The sequence below is a fragment of the Lycium barbarum genome, chromosome 11 (genome assembly GCF_019175385.1).
Source record: "Lycium barbarum isolate Lr01 chromosome 11, ASM1917538v2, whole genome shotgun sequence".
In the NCBI taxonomy this organism is placed as follows: Eukaryota; Viridiplantae; Streptophyta; class Magnoliopsida; order Solanales; family Solanaceae; genus Lycium; species Lycium barbarum.
Genome location: NC_083347.1, coordinates 7349281 through 7370051, shown reverse-complemented (window position 1 = coordinate 7370051; position 20771 = coordinate 7349281). Strand labels below are relative to the sequence as shown.

Below are 20771 nucleotides of genomic sequence, written 5' to 3'. Positions count from 1 at the left end.
AAATGCTTAAATTTCAATCGTATGAAACTTTAGATACAACAAGACTTAAATTACTTGAAGCGTTTTTTTTTTCCTTCAAAAAAGTAGGTATTAATCAAATAGGATGTTTAAATAAGATGAAAAAGCTCGTAAAAAAAGGAATACACACACGATATAAAAAACAAACAACAAAACAAAAACGATTTGCTTACCCAAAATGTCCGCTTAGGTTGAACGAACCTATGATAATTGGAACCAACCACTACCTTCAATGGCGGGAAAAAGAATCTGTTATATAACAGTGAGTTTGGTAGAAGGTATAATTTTTTTATATTATATTTGGTAGAAGATATATTTATACTTTATATCAGATATGATACAAAAATTAATGCTGCGATATCACAGTTTATACCTTCTTAATTCATTTATACCGAGATTATTATATATCATCTTTTAAATGATATAAAATAATCTCAAGATGGAATAAATTAATCGTGGGATTTTCATAAATGCTAAGCTTAAACATCACCAGTTTCCTAAAAGTTCCTCTAAAACCCAACAATTCAAACCCTAGATTTCTCTTATTCATTTCTGCAATGTCTTCTTCTTCTTCCACAAAAGTGACAGTGGAGTATGCGAAATCAGGCCGCTCATCATGCAAGAAATGCGATGAAAAGATTGCCGCAAAATATGTTAGATTGGGGTTAGTGACAAAACACCCTCAAGGCTTTGACCAGACAAAATGGCATCACATTCATTGTTTTCCTTTCAATTCTAATTTCGTTTCTTCTGTGGAAGATATCACTGGTTTCTCATCACTCCAGGTATATATTTATAGAATTCGGATTGAAAAAAATAACCCATTTTAGGTGTAGTGTATTACTTTTCTTTTTGGTCTGTCCCAAAAAAAGTGTCTTTCTATATTTATATCAAAGTTGACTATTCAAACATACTACCAAGATTCAGAAAACATTTTAGTACCCTATGCACATTTTTAAATTTCGTGTCTAGTCAAATTTAGACACTTAAATTGTGACGGAGGGAGTAGAACTTTTACTTCATGCATTGTATTGTTGTTTTAAGAACTTTTTGCTATTTGCATGTGGAGTTTTTATTACTGGATTCTTTATTTTGAAATTTATTTTCGCTGTTCCAAATATGATAGTACTAGGCCAACTACCAATAAGGGGGGGAAAATATTTTCTTTAGTCGAGGCATTCTTTATTGATAGAGACAAAAGGATATTTTGAGTACACTTTAACTCCGTCAAGCTTGTGAAGTAGTGAAGAAGATGAAGGAACTGAACCACATACTTGGGCAACTTTGGAAATATTATTTTGAGTCAAAATTTTGTTTCTTAAAATTTTCAAACATTTTAAAAATAGTTTTAACTGGAAAAATTGTGATTTATTGTACTTTATCTAATTTGGAAGTTTGCAGTAAACTTATTTATAGGTGAGCAATGCAATGGTATTTAACACCACCTGACTTGGAAAGACTTTGTTTCATTACAGAGCCTTTTTGTGCCATCTTGATAAACATATTATATTTACGGTGTTTTATTTGATAAATATAAGGTTTATCAGCTAAGCTTGTCTTTCTGATTTTATGCAGAGCGAAGACAAAGAAGCTTTGGAGAAATTGATTAACAAAGAGATTCTAACTTTGGAGAAGGTGCAGTCTTATTTAGTGTTTATATTCTTTGAAGGTGCAGTCTTATTTAGTGTTTATATTCTTTGAAGGTGCAGTCTTATTTAGTGTTTATATTCTTTGAAGGTGCAGTCTTATTTAGTGTTTATATTCTTTAGGCATTTGTAATGTAAGTATAAAATGTCTGTTACGGTATCATAGCATCTAAAATGGAATAGCTCAGATAGCGGCTTACTTTTTAATACCTCAAAATAGAAGCTTACTTTTTAATACCTCAAAATACCATCTTACTTTTTTCCAAATTTCGATAGGCTGAAATTGACTCCACTTAGTCGCGCATCAAGTCCTTTTCTGGTTTTCATTAACCAAGAGATGTTTCAACTTATGTTGTAGTGGAGTTGACTTGCCAACTTTTTTCTTCTATTGCTTTTACTTCCTGAAGTTTGAAGCTTTGCCGGGCTTATTTTATTCCCAATTTTATAATATTATATAGATTTTAAAGCTGAGGTCCCCTGTCGAGTAAGGCAGTTTGTTGGAACTTCACTTGTGCTGACAATGAAACGATTAATTCACAGGTTTCTGATGCAGACACAAACAAGATTGACAGAAAACAAAAGGAAACCTGTGAACAGGTAAAGTAACTGCTATTGAATCTGATTTTGTGCTACAAGCTTATTCGTTCTCACTCATTTCTGCATCTGGCTGGTAAAACAAATGAGAAGGAAGAGCCAGAGCAGGAACTAAGCAAGCAAAAGCGACTAAAGGTAAATATTGCAGTTTCCACTTGAAGTTTCCAGCAGATGTGTTTTTCTGAGTAAATGGAAACTAGAAGCCACAACTTGAATTTATTTTGTATCCTGTTACATGTACGTTGATTAACTCTTATAAGAGTATAGCTAATTATATTGAGTACAGTTAGTGGTATCAAGTTCACTATGCAATGGTTCCTATAAGAGAATGAGCATAACAGATTAACAGGTTAAGTACTCTCCAATGGAAAACTTATTTGGTACTATAATTTGCCAAAATTGTCCTGCCATCGATGTAGCATATTTGAGTACTTAGTTATTTCAGTAGTAGAATCATGGAGAATCTTGATTGCGGGTGAATGCATTATATGTTCATTTCATAGTCATTTTCTTATACGTCGTTCCTCTATTATTTTTTTTCTTTCTAGGTTTCTTCAGGCCCTCTGTATGTTTAGATGACCAGAAAATAATTATTTATTTTATCCGTTTTAACAAATCAAACTCCGTTGGAACATTAAGCATACTATGTTGATTCTAAAAGCATACACCTAGATGTTTTTATTTGTTTGATAAAGTGCACCTAGATGTTATTATAGCGTTGCCTTCTTTCCCTAGATATCCTAGAGCCAACTACAGAAGCAATTGGTCATGTATGACAATTTTCTAACATATACCCCTGATGTGGCGTGATTTTACGCCACAATCGACGCTTTTCGGCTATAAGTTTTACTTGTTTTTAAGCAAGTCTATGTTATTTTACGTGATTTTTAGTATGTTTCAGGTAATACGGGGTCCCTAGAGCCAAAGTGTGGAAAACAAGCAAAAAAGCTGCAAAACTGGAAACAATTGGACATTTTGGAAAATTTTGTGGAAAAATACTCTGTGCGTTCGCGCAGGTATGTCACGCGTTCGCGCCCACGCGCGTCTGTGACTCTGCGCGTTTGCGTTATAAGTTCACGCGTTCGCGCTGAATAACGAGCGTGATTCCACGCGTTCGCGCAGTTACTTGGCGCGTTCGCGTAGAAGGATTTTCTGCCCAGTTCGACCAGAACTTGAGCTTTGACGATTTTTGCCATTCCAGTTCCTATAAAAAGCCAACTAGGGTTTTCTAAACACATCTTTGGCAGTTTTTAATCAAGTTTTGGAGGCTAGGGTTTCACCAACACCATTGGAGGAGAAGATTGGAAGCACTTTAATGAGATATTTCTTAATCCTTTCTTCAATTCCTTGTTTTGTATTGAATATTTATGTGTGTAGTATTTCATTTCAATACTTGAACCTTGTTTATGGAAGTATACATTGTTTAAGTTTGGATTGAATCTCTTGTTTTGCTTATGTGTTGAATGATTTTATTCCTAATGAAGTGGGTTATTGATTCTTTAATTAATCTCATTTTGATTGATTCTTAAGGGAGTAGCTAACCCTAAGAGTTGCCCATTTATTTCGATTTAAACTTGAAAGAGGCAAACTCGGGATTGGGAAAGATTAATTAACAAGAATTTGGGGCGTTAACCCTCATCTAATGGAAATCGACCTAGGGATAGGCGACACCACTTGTAGCCATATTCGGGTGTTCTTAATGCTCCTAATTGCTTTAGGGATATTCAATTAGGTAGTCTAGTTAGTCTTCGGAAGAAGCTAATTTAGAGTCATTATCCGAGGCTAAGTAATATAAACTCACCATTATTTGTAAATCATGAAGTACATTGGATCGTTACTTGAGCGTAGTTTCCCTTGTATCCATGCTTGTGGCCATTGATCATTTTACTTGCTTTCTAGGTTAGTTTACATTTTTGCATTAGTTATAATTTTCTCCAAAAACCAAAATATTATCTATTGTTTGGCATAGCTATTATTGGTGATAATTCCTACTTTTCCTAATCGCCTATATATTGTTCTCTGTGGGATTCGACCCCGACTCATAGTTGGGTAAATTATATTTGCATACGACCGTGCCCATTCTAATTAATAGGGTGGATTTGGACGTTATCAAAATGGCGCCGTTGCCGGGGAACAATTTGGCGTATTTGGGTTAGTTTGGAATTTAAGCTAACTTGCTTTGGTCCAAACTTTCTTTGCTTTATTTTATCTTTAAAAAAAAAAAAAAAAAACTGACCAGTTGGTGCTAAACTGCAAAGTTTCTGCAGAACTGTTCAGTTTTTGCAAAACTATCCAGTTTTTTTTTTTTTTTTTTTTTTTTTTTTAAAATGGCATCGTATAATGAAAACTGGTTGGATGGTAGTTGTTCATACTTTGATGACCCATGTCCATATTGTGGAGGACCTCACTTTTGGCAAGATTGTGAAAATGCTCTCGGGAGAGAGATGTGTGCACCGTCTCAATCCTATGATGGGAATATTTGTAATATATGTGGTGGTCAAAATGGACATTGGAGTGATTGTCCTAATTATTTTCCTTCCCCTCCCCCAAGTTGTTCTAATGAAAATACTAGTTGTGCTTTTGAGTTTGATAGGAACAATGATATGGCAAACGAAGGGCAAAGTACCGGATATGAAGGTGTCATGGAATTGCTCCAAGCATACTTTGACCGGGAAAGGGAGGAGAAGCGAGAACTCATCGGGCAATCCATTTTAGAAATGAACAAATCACTTAAGGATGAAAATCTTTCAATTTCCATGGATGTGCCTATTCCTCAAAATGAAGTAGTTGAAGAAGAGATTTCAAATTTACAAGATGAGCCCGAAAATTCTTGTGACCACAACAAGAGTTGTGAAATTGAAGAAGTGGTTCAACTTGAAGAAAATGAGTCAAGTCATAAAGAAAAAATTTCCAATACTCGAAAAGAGGAAATTGAGGAAATGTTGAGTGGCATTATGGGGAGAAATGAAAAATATGGGAAAATTGTGGCCAAATGGTGGGAAGTAGTTCAATATGGAGATGATGAAACTATCCAAAACATGGATTTCACCACGTTAGGATTTTTACAAGCTTTGGACGATTCTCACCATGAAGACAAACTTGATAAAGTGGATATTGTGAGCCAAGATTGGCTAATGAATCAAGCTCAACAACTTGAAGTCTATGGGGATCACCGTGCAGGCTTTTCACGGATGATGGAAGAATATCTAAAAATGCATGTTGAGCAAAGTCAAGAAGTGGAGCTACTTGAAATTGATATCCGGAAATTGGAGGCCGAATTGAATGCAAAGATTGAAGCATGTAATGCTCAATATCAAAGTGCCATGGATCATAATTTTGAGTTGGTTTCCAATGAAGAAGAGGTCAAGATTGATTTTCATGAGCTAATGGTGAATTGCCAACCGACCAATTCGAAAATAATGCAAGATGTCTAGATTGAAGAAATGATACTAGAGTTGCATAAAAAAGTTCATAAAATAATTTTTGAAGACTCTAGTTCATTTTTGGGTGAGGATGCCAAAATTCATGCAAATTTAGAATTTGAGCGTGTTAGACCTCATTCTAGCCATTTTTCAACGTTGTGCTTGGTGGATGATATGGAAGTTGAACCAACCAAGCCTATGGAGAATTTTGGAGATGAAAAGCAAAGCGTTTTCATTTTGAAGTTTGCTATACCAAGAAGACAAAATGGCATGCCTCACTCACGGGCCAAGAAGTGCAAAATGCGATACCCAAAAGTTGGCCTCCTTGATTTTCTACCACCGCCCCATGAGCGTCATCATAATCTTGATTCAAAGTTGGGGCGCAAATTCATATCCTCCAAGTGGAGGGAAAAGTGGTAAAGGTATCCGTCGTGCCGCGACGTTAACTCAAGCGCTTGGTGGAGGCAACCCATCATTTATAAATTTTTAGAATGGTTTATTTTATTATTTTTTATTAAACTTATAAAAAAAAAACCCTCTGGAAAAATGGGGTTTGGTATACCTCTGCGCGAACGCGCATCATTTGGCGTGAACGCGCTTAACAAAAGAAAAAGAAAATTTTTTTTGCTCAGCGCGAACGCGCTACTAGTCTGCGTGAACGCGCCAATACGGATCTCCCAGGTACAAAACAGAACCAAAGGGGGCATAACCCCCATTTCCCTCATTTTTCCCCTCCCTTTTCTCTCACTTTTTTCTCTCAAACCAACTTCAAATTTTAAGAAAAATTCTTCAACTTGCAACCACAAGGTATGTGATCCTCTCATTCTCTTGTTCATAGGGTTGTATTTTATCATCTTTTCATGTTAGAAATTGTGAAAGAAAATTTTGACTTTCACTTGTTTAAGCATAAAAATTTGATGAAATTGTTGAATTTCCTGTCATGTACATTGTTGTTAGTTGTTGAGTGATGTGAATTGAGAGTTGGGTGTTGATATGTGAAAAAAAATGGGGCAAAATACGTGCTTAAAATCGTTGAATCAAAGCCCCAAAAATCATGCCCATAACATGCTTGTGAAAATGCCTTCTGAAAATCTGAAACGACTTAGCGCGAACGCGCTGAAAAAATGAATCAAAATTGCGCGAACGCGTCCTTTTGTTCCGCGATCGCGGTGAAGAAAATGATTAAAATGGTGCGAACGCGCCAGTTTGTTGCGCGATCGCACTGAAGGAAAATAGGCAGTGCACAAACAAAATGCTCGCACAGACTGCTCAAAACTTGGGTGGCCAATTTCCTTGACCTAATTGCCTCATTATACATCATTGTAGGTGTTCATATGTATTGCGTTTGTTTTGTAGGTACTTAAACTTGAAAAATGGCTTCATCATCCAATGTTGCCCAAGTGCCCTTGATTGAATACTACGATACCATCACCTTTCAGTCAGCAAAATGCTTGAAGCTCTATGATAGACTGCTGGGAAAGAGCTTCATCGAAGAAAGGGGCATCGTAACAGAAAATTTGAAAGAAAAGATGCCTGAATTCTATGAAAGGCTGGTAACAAGCGGATGGATACGCTTTGCGGATGAACCAATCAAGGCAAATTATACCCTTGTGCGGGAATTCTATGCAAATGCTGCAGAGGCAGACATTACACATCGGGCAATTGTCAAAGTCAGAGGTGTAGATGTCCTGTGCAATGCTTCTCGAATCAATGCCTACTACAATCTGCAGGATGGTGACAACAGTGAGATGGCACAGAGGTATGAACAAATGAGGCAACAATGGTTTGTGATCCACCTTCACGGTGGGGAGCAACCAAAACGGTTGACCACAATGCAAAGGAAGATTGACTCCACAGAATTCACTGCTGAGGCCAAAACTTGGCTAGATATTGTGACATCTAGGGTGCTGCCTTCTAAACATGATTCAGAGGTGCCCCTTGAGAGGGCTAAATTAATTTGTGTTGTGATGGAAGGATTGCCTGTTGATGTGGGGAGGCTCATTATGCAAGAAATACGGGAAGTGGTGCTTGAAAGGACTAAGAGTTTATTCTTCCCGTCGTTGATCACTTATTTGTGCTCCACTGATGGGGTGCCCACAAGGCCAGGTGACAAAGAAAAGGGCCCCGAAGGGAGACTAGCCACTAGCTGCTGAATCCGATTGTCCACCCATGGACCTGGGTGGAGATATACTGGAAAGGCCTGGCGGCTTCTTGCAGTGGTGGCAAGATTGGTATACCCATGGGAGGAGCAGGTGCCCCACCAGTCGATTCTGATGCAGTAGAGGTGAACTGCCCAAATGACGGTGCTGCTACATCAATCCTCCTTTTCTTCTGTACATTCCCGGGCCCTCTCTTCTTTAATGGATGAATCGGTCCACCGGGGCCCTTTTCTTTGTCACCTGGCCTTGTGGGCACCCCATCAGTGGAGCACAAATAAGTGATCAACGACGGGAAGAATAGACTCTTAGTCCTTTCAAGCATCACCTCCCGTATTTTTTGCATAATGAGCCTCCCCACATCAACAGACAATCCTTCCATCACAACACAAATTAATTTAGCCCTCTCAAGGGGCACCTCTGAATCATGTTTAGAAGGCAGCACCCTGGATGTCACAATATCTAGCCAAGTTTTGGCCTCAGCAGTGAATTCTGTGGAGTCAATCTTCATTTGCATTGTGGTCAACCACTTTGGTTGCTCCCCACCGTGAAGGTGGGTCACAAACCATTGTAGCCTCATTTGTTCATACCTCTGTGCCATCTCACTGTTGTCACCATCCTGCAGATTGTAGTAGGCATTGATTCGAGAAGCATTGCACAGGACATCTACACCTCTGACTTTGACAATTGCCCGATGTGTAATGTCTGCCTCTGCAGCATTTGCATAGAATTCCCGCACAAGGGTATAATTTGCCTTGATTGGTTCATCCGCAAAGCGTATCCATCAGCTTGTTACCAGCCTTTCATAGAATTCGGGCATCTTTTCTTTCAAATTTTCTGTTACGATGCCCCTTTCTTCGATGAAGCTCTTTCCCAGCAGTCTATCATAGAGCTTCGAGCATTTTGCTGACTGAAAGGTGGTGGTATCGTAGTATTCAATCAAGGGCACTTGGGCAACATTGGATGATGAAGCCATTTTTCAAGTTTAAGTACCTACAAAACAAACGCAATACATATGAACACCTACAATGATGTATAATGAGGCAATTAGGTCAAGGAAATTGGCCACCCAAGTTTTGAGCAGCTCTGTGCGAGCATTCTGTTTGTGCACTGCCTATTTTCCTTCAGCGCGATCGCGCAACAAACTGGCGCGTTCGCACCATTTTCTTCATCGCGATCGCGGAACAAAAGGACGCGTTCGCGCAATTTTGATTCATTTTTGCGCTAAGTCTTTTCAGAAGGCATTTTCACAAACATGTTGGGCATGATTTTTGGGGCTTTGATTCAACGATTTTAAGCACGTATTTTGCCCCATATGGAGAGGGCACATCTACAGCTCCCTCTGGTCTTGGTGGTCCGACATTAGCAGGTGTGGTGGAGGACATGAAGCATATAAAGGAAAAGCAGGGTAAGATAGAGAGGAGGCAGAAAAAGGCAAGAGAGCACGCCAAAAAGCAAAGCAAGTTTTTGAACAAAATGATGAGTATTCTGAGGAGTGTATGCGGAGCACAACATGAGGAGGAGGAAAATGAGGAAGATTTTGTCCTGCCAGAGCCCAGCAGCTCCAGCTCCGAGGGTGAGCAGAGATGACCATAGCACTCAGTGCTAGTAGGTATGCCTAGGATTTTTATTGTTTTTAATTTTTTATTTTTTTTTGTATGCTTATGGGATGCAGTGAGGACACTGCAAATTTTTTAGTTAGGGGTGGCTATCTGGTATTGTTGTATCGTAAATATGTGTTTAGAAACCCCCTCGACTTTTCTTTGCCAGAGTTCTTTTCCTGAGGGGGGTTTTTATTTTGTTGAAACTGGCATGTTTAGGATGTTGCTTAGGTTGAGTAGAGTAACTTTGGCTTATTTGATACTACTTTGTAACTGATGGCATGTATTGTGGTTTGTTGGAAATTTTGGACCCCTCGAAATTTTGAAAAATGCATACTTTGAACAGTATTGATTAACATAATTGATTCTTTATATGACATTATGATTATTGAGGTATTGTGTGTGATAAATGACTACTTAGGAGGTCACAAGTGTAAAAATAGTTGTCCTTATGCCAATGTGTGTGTGAGCTGTTAGTTTGATTCTGTTTATGCATGTATAATCTAGAACTTGCCTGGTTGGTCTTGTATGAAATCCGAAAGTTAGTTTGGTTGTGAGATGATCTTAGGCTTTCTTTGTTGAAATAGTCACTTTGCCTAAATAAGCCTTACCAAAAGTTTTAAATACCCCTAGTTTCCTTTTTTGAGCCTTTTGACCTTTTTCTTGGCTAGCCAATTATGAAACCTTACCCTTTGTGCAATTAATCCATCTTCGCACCCGTTCCCTCCTTGATGCTACTAGTTAGATGAGGCAAAATGCTTAAGTTGGGGGTGAATTAAATGTGGAGTACATGTTAAAAACATAAGTTGGGGGTGGTGGAGTTTGCTAGTGGAGATGCGATGTGGTAGTTGCGTATATATATATATATATAATAAAAAAAAAATTAGAAAATTGTAACACAAAAAGATTTGTAAGTTGGTTAGGAGTAAAACCATATCGAGGTCGAAAATTTGAAAGAAAATAAAGGGGTGGAAAGAAAAGAGGCGAATTAAGGTGACAAGATGTTGTAGTGTTCAAGGAGGGTGAGTCACTAATATACAAAAAGTATCCGACCCGCTCCTAAACCTACGTTACAAACCGAAACAAGTCCTAATGTGATCACAACCGAACGAGCCTAGGATGAGAACATAGAAAATAAGGGCAAGCCTATGGTATTTGCATGTGTAGATATGAAATCTTTGTGAGTGTTGAGTGTTTTTCTCTTCTCTTTCATCTTCGTCCCATTCTTGTCGTATCTATGTGTGTTGGGACATTCTTTGGTCTATGTGAGGGCATAAGGATGAGAATTGAACAAAATAAAGTGACCGCCTAAAGTAGCGTTTGTGTGCACCATAATATGTTCGATAATGTAATGTCATTCATTGAAGCTTCATTGTTAGTTGTAGTGTTCTTAAGTTGTGCATATTGCTTTAAAGTAGAAAGTTTGGGTGGTCGTTTAAAGGAAAACATGCATGCCGGTAGTTCAGAATCAAAACCAATGTAGACATTGTTACTCTATGATATCTAGGTGTTAGATTGAGTCGTTGTTTTGTATGGCTTGCTTGAGGACAAGTAAATACTTTAAGTTGGGGGTGTTGATGTGGCGTGATTTTACGCCACAATCGACGCTTTTCGGCTATAAGTTTTACTTGTTTTTAAGCAAGTCTATGTTATTTTACGTGATTTTTAGTATGTTTCAGGTAATACGGGGTCCCTAGAGCCAAAGTGTGGAAAACAAGCAAAAAAGCTGCAAAACTGGAAACAATTGGACATTTTGGAAAATTTTGTGGAAAAATACTCTGTGCGTTCGCGCAGGTATGTCACGCGTTCGCGCCCACGCGCGTCTGTGACTCTGCGCGTTTGCGTTATAAGTTCACGCGTTCGCGCTGAATAACGAGCGTGATTCCACGCGTTCGCGCAGTTACTTGGCGCGTTCGCGTAGAAAGATTTTCTGCCCAGTTCGACCAGAACTTGAGCTTTGACGATTTTTGCCATTCCAGTTCCTATAAAAAGCCAACTAGGGTTTTCTAAACACATCTTTGGCAGTTTTTAATCAAGTTTTGGAGGCTAGGGTTTCACCAACACCATTGGAGGAGAAGATTGGAAGCACTTTAATGAGATATTTCTTAATCCTTTCTTCAATTCCTTGTTTTGTATTGAATATTTATGTGTGTAGTATTTCATTTCAATACTTGAACCTTGTTTATGGAAGTATACATTGTTTAAGTTTGGATTGAATCTCTTGTTTTGCTTATGTGTTGAATGATTTTATTCCTAATGAAGTGGGTTATTGATTCTTTAATTAATCTCATTTTGATTGATTTTTAAGGGAGTAGCTAACCCTAAGAGTTGCCCATTTATTTCGATTTAAACTTGGAAGAGGCAAACTCGGGATTGGGAAAGATTAATTAACAAGAATTTGGGGCGTTAACCCTCATCTAATGGAAATCGACCTAGGGATAGGCGACACCACTTGTAGCCATATTCGGGTGTTCTTAATGCTCCTAATTGCTTTAGGGATATTCAATTAGGTAGTCTAGTTAGTCTTCGGAAGAAGCTAATTTAGAGTCATTATCCGAGGCTAAGTAATATAAACTCACCATTATTTGTAAATCATGAAGTACATTGGATCGTTACTTGAGCGTAGTTTCCCTTGTATCCATGCTTGTGGCCATTGATCATTTTACTTGCTTTCTAGGTTAGTTTACATTTTTGCATTAGTTATAATTTTCTCCAAAAACCAAAATATTATCTATTGTTTGGCATAGCTATTATTGGTGATAATTCCTACTTTTCCTAATCGCCTATATATTGTTCTCTGTGGGATTCGACCCCGACTCATAGTTGGGTAAATTATATTTGCATACGACCGTGCCCATTCTAATTAATAGGGTGGATTTGGACGTTATCAACCCCTACTTAAAAGCCTGTGGATTGTAGCAGAAATCAGTGATCACGAATTGATGATGTCAAGAGTATTCACCAATTTTGCTTACTCCTTATTTCTGGATTTTTAGTCAATCAAAAGCATCATTCTCTATGGCATGTCAACAGGATTATGGGAAATATGGGGGAATAATCAGGAGACATTTATATTCTTTGGTCTTTCTGAACTATGTTGGCACTTGTCAGGGCAAACCTTAGCATGCATGTAGAAATCATCTAGCCAGTCCAGAATGCAAATATTGTTTTTGATGCTCTGCAAATGCTTACAGCTAAAATTGTCTTTGTTCATACAAAGGAGAGATGTTTGGCATCTTACCTTATAAGGTCGGGGAAGCCGTCAGGCTTTACCTGACAGGAACAATTGTCTCTGCTTTTCATTTTCGGTACCCCACACTGAAGTTGGCTATAAGATAAACTTAAACCTCCAGTAAACCTTGAATAGATCCGGAAATGAAAGATGACTTCATCGATTAGTCTGCACAATTACGTTAAGCTGTATGTTCCATGTTCTTGTAGCATCTGTTTATGTCTGTCTCCTTTTCGTTTTAGTTGAACTAACTCTCTAAGCATGTCTTGCATGACAAAAACTCTTTTAGCTGTCTGCCCCAGAAGAGGAACCTGTGTTGGAGTTAGCCTTCTCTACTTCTGATGTGAGGGCCACTTATAAGGTACAATGTCTGGCATATGTCAAAATCAGTAATCCCCTGTCCCAACATCCTAGAGCAGTTAAAAGTAAATGGAAATGTTAGAACCGAAATAAATTTTAGTTTGTAACCCTTATTATCGATTTTTTTTTTATTTGTCATAGAATAGCAACGGCAATGTTTTAACAAATAGCTGCCTCCTGATTTAGCTGTTAGCTAATTGACTGACCCCCTTACCGCCTCATTTTGAAGAATATGAAAATGAATGGTCTTTTTAGCCTCTGAGATACCTATTATTTCTTGCTACAGTTTTATATTTGTCAAAATAAAAGGTCATGGTTTAGATATATGGAACATTGTTTTAATGGAGAGCTATTTCTTTTCTCAGGTTGCTACATTGTTACCAAAGTGGAGGGCATTTCAGACGATTATATATCTTGAACAGGTTATTATTGAGGCTATGCTTGATTAATTATTTGATTAAAATGTTGTCACTCAAGTTGTATGATGTTTTCCATTGAGTACATGAAGATAGCATTTTTCTGTTGGTGGTAGTGGGCCAGGGTGTTGTTTAGGGATTCAAGATATTTACTCTATAGGATGCTTTTGTATTTCGTTGATCAAGTAGATAGCTCTCTAAAGAACGTAGGCCCTAGTATGTAGATGTATCTTCTTTCTGGTGCCCAACATCTCGACAGCTGCAACTTCTCTCTCATCATTCTCATTCTACACTTAAAAGTTTTTATTTAATGTGACATCTTTTTGACATATTGCTTAACTTTTCCAATGTTCGAATTATTATTTTAGCCACTACTTTGGTCAATGCTGATATAATGATCATTCATACTTGTCTTAATTATTGTGCTACTCTAACTAGTATAACCTATAATGGGATGAAAGAGTATCAGATACAGAGCCGTGACGCATGGCATGCAAGCTTTTTTTTCTGGCACTGGTTTGGCATGTGATCAAAAGATCTAGCTTTTCACCTTTATTTTTGTTTGTTCGGTTTTTAGGACGAGGGGCTTCATGCTTCAAGTAAAATTGCCGCCTTTGATTTTGATGGTTGTCTTGCGAACACATCCGTGAAAAGGTATGGCTTCTTCCTGTGTTTTATATTATCTAAAACTTTCTTGAGATGAGAGTGAGTGTATATGATAGTTATTGCAACTTTAAATAATGTGTGATTGGAGCTCAAAGTAACTCTAGAATGGATAAAACAAACTCATGATTTGATAGAGAAGAATCGTCATGTTTTCTATAAGTCAAAACAATTATTACTTTCTGTGAAAACCTGATTTCCTTGGATCTTCGGTTTTCTAAATGATCTATACGTGAAAACCTTTTCCTACTAGCCATAGTATTTTGCCATCTTCCACCCAAAATCTCATACCTATAGATTTTAGTGAGGGATTCTTCCATGTCTTCCATTTCCTTTTTTAGACAGGTGGATTTATTTAAAAAAGTTCTGACACGGAGATGTAGTTATTTCTTCTGTTGTTCTATTGACACCAAATAAACATCTATTTCTTTACATCATTTAGTGTCTTGTGACTGTCAAAAAGAAAATCATTTCGTGTCTGGTGAATACCTAGCATAAAATACACACTCTCTCTCTCTCTTTTAATTTTTTGGGATGGACTATGCACACCAATGTCATAAATAATCCGGAACTAGATAAGTATTTTTGAAGTCAAAAACATTTTTTTTTAAATTAACAGAGCTCCATTTTTCTCAGAGTTGGTGCGAATGCTTGGTCTCTGATGCATCCTTCAATCCCGGAGAAGCTGCAGAGCTTGTACAATGACGGCTATAAGCTGGTGGACATCCCTTTCTAGTGAAATCTCTTAATAACATGTTCAATTTCATATGCTGCAGTATTGTTAGTCACTAAGTGGATTTGAAGTATGTTTGATAAGTTCGTTGCATTCTTTGCGAATCAGGCATTGTTATTTTTAATAATACATGCAGGTAATTTTTACTAATGAATCCAACATTGAGCGCTGGAAGAAAAGTAGACAGGCAGCTGTGGACTCGAAAATTGGACGACTTGAACAATTTATCAAAGTTGCTGGTGTTCCAATTCAGGTGGTTGGATCTGTTTGTGTGCATCTACATTTTGGATCTAGCTAGTGTTTTTTCTTAGATGTTATAATGGTTAATTCTCTTTCAAAAAGTAGCTGATAAGTTGCTTATTAATGCCTGATCCTTCTGCAGCCCCCTACTAATCTTTAGTAGTTCACTCAATTTCTGCGTTTATCTCTTCCTTGACTCAGATTAATCTCTTTTTAGCTTTTATTTGTTGTTGGTGATGGGTCGTGGTTTGTGGTGGGGGTGGGGGGTTGCTTCAGAATTGATGAAAATAACACAGAAAATAATCAACTAGAATTCCTTCTCACTTATTAATCAACTAGAATTCTCCGTAAATATATTGTAATAGTTCTCATAGCTCTGTTTATGCAGGTTTTCATCGCTTGTGGCTTGAGTAAGATCACGCCAGAAGATCCCTTTCGCAAACCTAAGACCGGGATGTGGAATATTATGAAAAAGCAGTTCAATTCTGGAGTTCCCATAGACATGGACGAGTTATTTCCTCTTCCTTGGTCAATAGCCCAATATTAAAGTTTAAGTTTTACTTTCTAATGCTCGACAAATCTGACAGAACTTTGCTTATTGCCATTCTAGGTCTTTCTATGTTGGTGATGCTGCTGGCAGACGAGGTGATCATAGTGATGCTGATATTAAATTTGCACAGGTACCTAACTAACCTACTACTATGCTTAGCAGTAGATGATGATTATTTTTGCATACTTGTTTGCAACTTTGCTGCTGATATGCATGATGCTTGCGTGTTCTATCATAGATCTAGAATTTAAACTTTGATGGGTTCAAAATGTTCTTCCCACTGAACCCATTGCACATTTGAGATTATGAGTTCAGAATTTAATAATTGATGACATTTTAGTGATATTTCACATGTATATTTGTTACTCCGTCACAAAAATGATGGGTTCAGTTGAACCCATCACTAGTATGCATGCAAAGTATGATACGGGGTTCCTTTGTTTTTTTGTTGCAGGCCATTGGACTAAGATTTTATGTTCCGGAGGAATTCTTTGGGAAGGAAAATTGACAATGCGCATTTTGTTTTTGTAACATCTACCATAGTAGAAACTATCTAAGCTGAAGTAGAAGAGAACATGCGTACAACTCTTTCCCTGCAAAGGGGTTGACATCTGTGTTAATAATTCATCGTTAGATACCTTTGAGTTTTGCAAGAGTTAAGATTCTTCTTATTTAAATTATCTTCCATTGTCTGCAAGCCAATACCTCAGTCATTTTTGCTTTAATGGGTTCTCTCAAGTGGACCACGGAGTGGGAGATAGGACTAGAATTTCATAAACCATGAAGGGATCCATTCTCTGGAAAATGGTAGTCTAATATCTTAGTACGAAACTAACAAATCGGTTTAAAATTAATAATTTTTCTGGTTGACATGATATCCTAATTGCTTTTTAATTACCTTTTGACTTGTGATTTCAAAAAAGAAAAAATCCGCAAGTACATTAACTTCTTGGTAGTTGGTACAAAGCTTTACAAATACAGTTTGTAGCTTACCAATAAGCTTAGACAATCTTTTTATACCGTGAACTTGATTAAATGGGCTGATAGTCGAGTTTTGAAACAGAGGTATATATTTAGTAGTGATTTTAGAAGTTTCAACTTTCTGCTAATCTTTGCATTACTAATACCTGTATCTCTTACCAGCAATCACACAGACCCCTCAGTGCCTGTATTCTTCTTTCCAACTTATCACAATGACATTTCATTTATTTGGCATGGTCAGTTTTCAGTACTGAAGATACATAAGGATCAATATTCCAATCAACTACCAATACATAGCAGGATGTTCTTTGTGAGATTGCAGAGTGCAGAGTCCGCTTTCCGCCTCAAATGAAATTATACAAGAAAAAAACACTTGTCCCTGAGTAACATTACAATATTACATTCTTTATCCAATATAGCACAAAGAATCTTTCTATCTAGTCCTACGCAATTGCAAAAGCTGGTAACTACCTCATTTCTTTTGACCAATTTCGCCTTCTATTATTGCATGTCTGGTCAACACAATTTCCTTTACCAGATTCTTATAAGTGAATGGTCTAACTGCAGCTCTCATGAATAATTCAGGAGGCATTTTACCTTTCTTAAGTTTCCTTCTAAAAGGACCAAATCCAAGATTCTCCCACTCCTTTGGGCTAACCTTAGCTCTAACACCTCTCATTGCCAATTCATCTCCACCATCCTCCTTCACTTCTTTTTCCCTCTCTTCCATTGCACCTATATGCTTTTCATAAAACTTCGTAGTCGTCTCCATATATTTCTTGGCAAACTTCTCCATCGCTTGGTTGCTACCCAATGCCTTCTTAAATTCATCATCCCAAAATCTAGCATCCTCTTCTTGACTTGAATCATCATCTTCATCTACACTTGCATCCAAATCCACATCGTACTGATCCTCATCTTCATTGTCATCGTCATCTTCACCATCTTCATCGTCTTCAATCCAGTCAACTATCTCAGTCTCTCCTTTGTTATTACTACCATAATCATCATCATCATCCGGTGCGTCACAACCCAACTCCATTTCCTCCAACTTTGCTTTCCACTCTTTCGTATAAGGATGCAATAAATGCACGGGATGATTGCCCAACAAAAACATCAAACACTTAGACTTCTTCTCATCACTCAATTTCTCATAACCTTTTACAACATCATCCACAAATGCCTTAGGATTCACTCTCACAATCTTACACAACCCACCAAAATAAGTACACATTTCCACTCTCCCATTATCATCCTCCAGTTCAAACATAAAATCCTCTTCACTCTCTGGATCAAGCAATGGCGTTAACGCCTTAAAAAAGTCATCTTGGGGTTCAAACCTACACTGATATACAGGTCTTTGTACATATACAATATCAGGTCTCATCCATGCTGCACACTGTGTGATCAAAGACCTAGCCTTATTCCCTAGCCGCCCCATCAAATTCCATTTATCTAACCTTTGATCCCCAGCTTCAACAACAACTTCAGACACCAAAGTCCATTGTTGCCATGGAAAATCTGATATCCTCCACTTAGGATGCCTAACAAAAACCCAAAAATACCTCAACCCCACATTTTTATCCATTGCATCTAATCTATTCTGAAATTCTTGAGCCATTTCATGTTGCTCTATCTTTTCCCACTCTTCTTGATCCTTAACTTCACCAATCATCGATACACATTCGTCCGAAAATCGCCCACGTATAGGCTCACCTAATACAACTCCACGCCAAGAGTATGGCCCAAATTGTCCATACTTATACCAATCATAAGGGTGTTTGAGATTTGGGTCATCTTTTTCCATAAACCTAACCATTCTATCATACCCCAAACCAATCATTTGTAGCTCTTCTTCACTAAAATTATCCGGGTAGTTTCCACGAGGGTTCTTTAGCCTGTAAAAAAGACTCTCAGTTAATTTCTTGCTTTTCCGGCGAGCATTTCTTTTAGCTTGTCGCCGGAACTCTGCGCTTCCTTCAATACGCCCACCACCGGAATTTTCTTTTTTCCGGCCGGCAAATGATCGTATATCTCGCCGGAAAGTGACGTCATTTTGCAGGAAAATTTTGGGTTTTTGGTTGTGGGATAGGATTGTGAGGGGTTTTGGAGTTCTTGAGGTGCATGGAATTAAGGGTAGTGTTCTGAGAAGAGGGTTGAAGAATGGGGAGAGAGATGATGAACGAAGAGTAGTGGAGAGGGTAGGGTTTAGGGTTTTAGATATAGAAAAGTTTTGATTCTGCATTTTGGAGAAAGTTTTTGCAGTAACTAGGGGAGGAGTGAGCTGTGTTGCTTTGTATTGTAGGATAATAAAGGGTATTTAACCAGAAGTCCAGAACAGATGACAAATAAAAAAGGAAGATAATAAAAGGGACAATAGAGATTTTCTTTCCAGAAACTGATGGCAGTGAAAACATGTCCAGTGAAGCATAATGAAAAGTTAACATATTTTTGAGTGACTTCAAACTTGATAAAATATTTTTTAGGAGGAATATGCAATATCCCCGGTACTGAAATCTGAATTATGGAGAAGAATTGCATTATTATTAAGCTATGCGAGCCGATGAGAAATTGAAGTTATATAATCTACACAAGTAATGGAAAACATACGAATTATGTTCCTTATTGAGAAAAATTGATTGAAATGTTAGCATGGGCTCATGAACACCTGGCAAATTTGATTAGCCGGGGAGATGAACTTATTTGATTCATACCCTTGCCAATTACGTCCTTCGACTCAATTTATGTGAAAGTGTTTGATAAAGCATTAAATTTAAATTAAAAAAAAAAAGATTTTTTAAATTTATAATCTAAAATAAGTCTAAAAAACTTTCGTGGCTATAAATTATTTTGTTAAGAGGAAAATAAGAAATTTAAAATCAGATTATTACCAACAACCATCCAAACAAGCTGTAAAAGTAATAGAATATGGGTTATTTGAGATCAAAATCTTATTTTAGTTGATCGCTTATCCAAAAAATTCTAAAATTCTCTACTATGGTTGGTCGAAGCTAGAAGACGGCTGGACAAACTGCTATTTTGCATGGGGGAGTAAGATAGGCTAGGTGCTTTTACTCAACTCATGAAGGTTCATTTCTAGTTAGCAAGGATAAGGAAGCAAAGGTAGAGTCCTTTAATAATATCTCTGTCATTACGTGCGACTATCATCTAATATGTGTTGTTCCTATTAAACCCCTGAACTCATTTTCAAATGTGTCTATCGAACACAATTCGACTTACATAATATTTCATCTTCAATGTATCAAAATGCTAATGTATATTCTAATTTAATTATGTCATCTTTAGCTAAGATTAGCAGCAATTAAGAGGGAAAAAAGAGTAGTTTTTACTTAAGCTGGCAGTGGAAGAGCAGAACCAGCAGAAACAGACACATCCATGACCTAAAGAATAACTTACCACATGTCTAAAATATTATTCCACCTTCATTTTCCCAATTTAATTTCTGCTTCTAATACAATTCAGATTTAAGGGGTTTGATAGACACACTTGGGGACGAGTTCAGGAGTTCAATAGGAACAATACTTAGTTGAGGTGCCAAAATAAAAAATAAAAAAAGGGGCAAGTTTAAGGGGAGCATATGCATTAAGCCTTATCTTTATCTAATTTGGCCAAACCCATCGATAGACGCTTATGATCGTCCGGTTCTTTCACTTAAACACCTCAACTAAGTCTTGTTTCATTTAGACACCTAAGGTAGGGCTCGGTTGTGTCATTAAGACACGTTTCGCTAACTTGGCAACTTGCGTGATGTCCACACCAAACTGGCGCGTGAAGAGCTCAAAAAACAGTTTTTTTCTTCCTCTTTTTTAAATTCTTTTTATTTCCTCCTTCTTCTTCTTTATTCTTTTTCTCTTTCTTCTCCATTTAACAAACTTTCCACCATTAACAACCTTTCCGCCATTGCTATCTTGTTCACCGGAAAAAATCAAGACTGCCACCACCCTGTCTCTCCCTAAGCTTTTATGTGACAAGAAAGATGATTTTTCTTTGGATAAATCTATTTAATAAACAAAAGAAAAATAAAATTCCCAAAAAGATTTTCTTTTAAAAAAAACTAGCCATTAATGGAGTCTTTAGAAAGCTTGAAAAAAACTTGCCATTAAAAATACGCACCTCGACATCAAAAAAGCGTATTCGT

General features: G+C 37.4%; 2 protein-coding genes and 1 pseudogene across 5 annotated transcripts; 2 read left to right on the top strand and 1 right to left on the bottom strand.

Annotated features, from left to right (window-relative positions):
• The first annotated feature begins 457 nt into the window (after nucleotides 1–457).
• On the top strand, nucleotides 458–16311 carry LOC132616790 (polynucleotide 3'-phosphatase ZDP). 4 transcript variants are annotated; one of them, XM_060331446.1, is made up of 12 exons: nucleotides 458–803; nucleotides 1594–1653; nucleotides 2205–2261; nucleotides 2349–2393; nucleotides 12959–13030; nucleotides 13395–13451; nucleotides 14023–14099; nucleotides 14745–14826; nucleotides 14978–15094; nucleotides 15470–15591; nucleotides 15692–15761; nucleotides 16086–16311. In XM_060331446.1, exons 1-12 carry the CDS (start codon nucleotides 489–491, stop codon nucleotides 16137–16139), a joined length of 1128 nt encoding a protein of 375 aa, XP_060187429.1. In that variant the 5' UTR covers nucleotides 458–488; the 3' UTR covers nucleotides 16140–16311. The 4 variants fall into 4 exon arrangements, with proteins under 4 accessions (XP_060187429.1, XP_060187433.1, XP_060187431.1 ...); XM_060331448.1 differs by having other exon boundaries at nucleotides 460–803; nucleotides 2352–2393; XM_060331450.1 differs by lacking the exon at nucleotides 2349–2393 and having other exon boundaries at nucleotides 459–803.
• On the top strand, nucleotides 12644–12738 carry LOC132620700 (U6atac minor spliceosomal RNA; annotated as a pseudogene).
• Nucleotides 16312–16853: 542 nt separating the features above from the next.
• LOC132618151 (uncharacterized) lies at nucleotides 16854–19059 on the bottom strand. The gene has a single exon (XM_060333214.1). The coding sequence runs from the start codon at nucleotides 18855–18857 to the stop codon at nucleotides 17085–17087; it is 1773 nt and encodes a 590-aa protein (XP_060189197.1). The 5' UTR covers nucleotides 18858–19059; the 3' UTR covers nucleotides 16854–17084.
• Between the last annotated feature and the right edge of the window lie 1712 nt (nucleotides 19060–20771).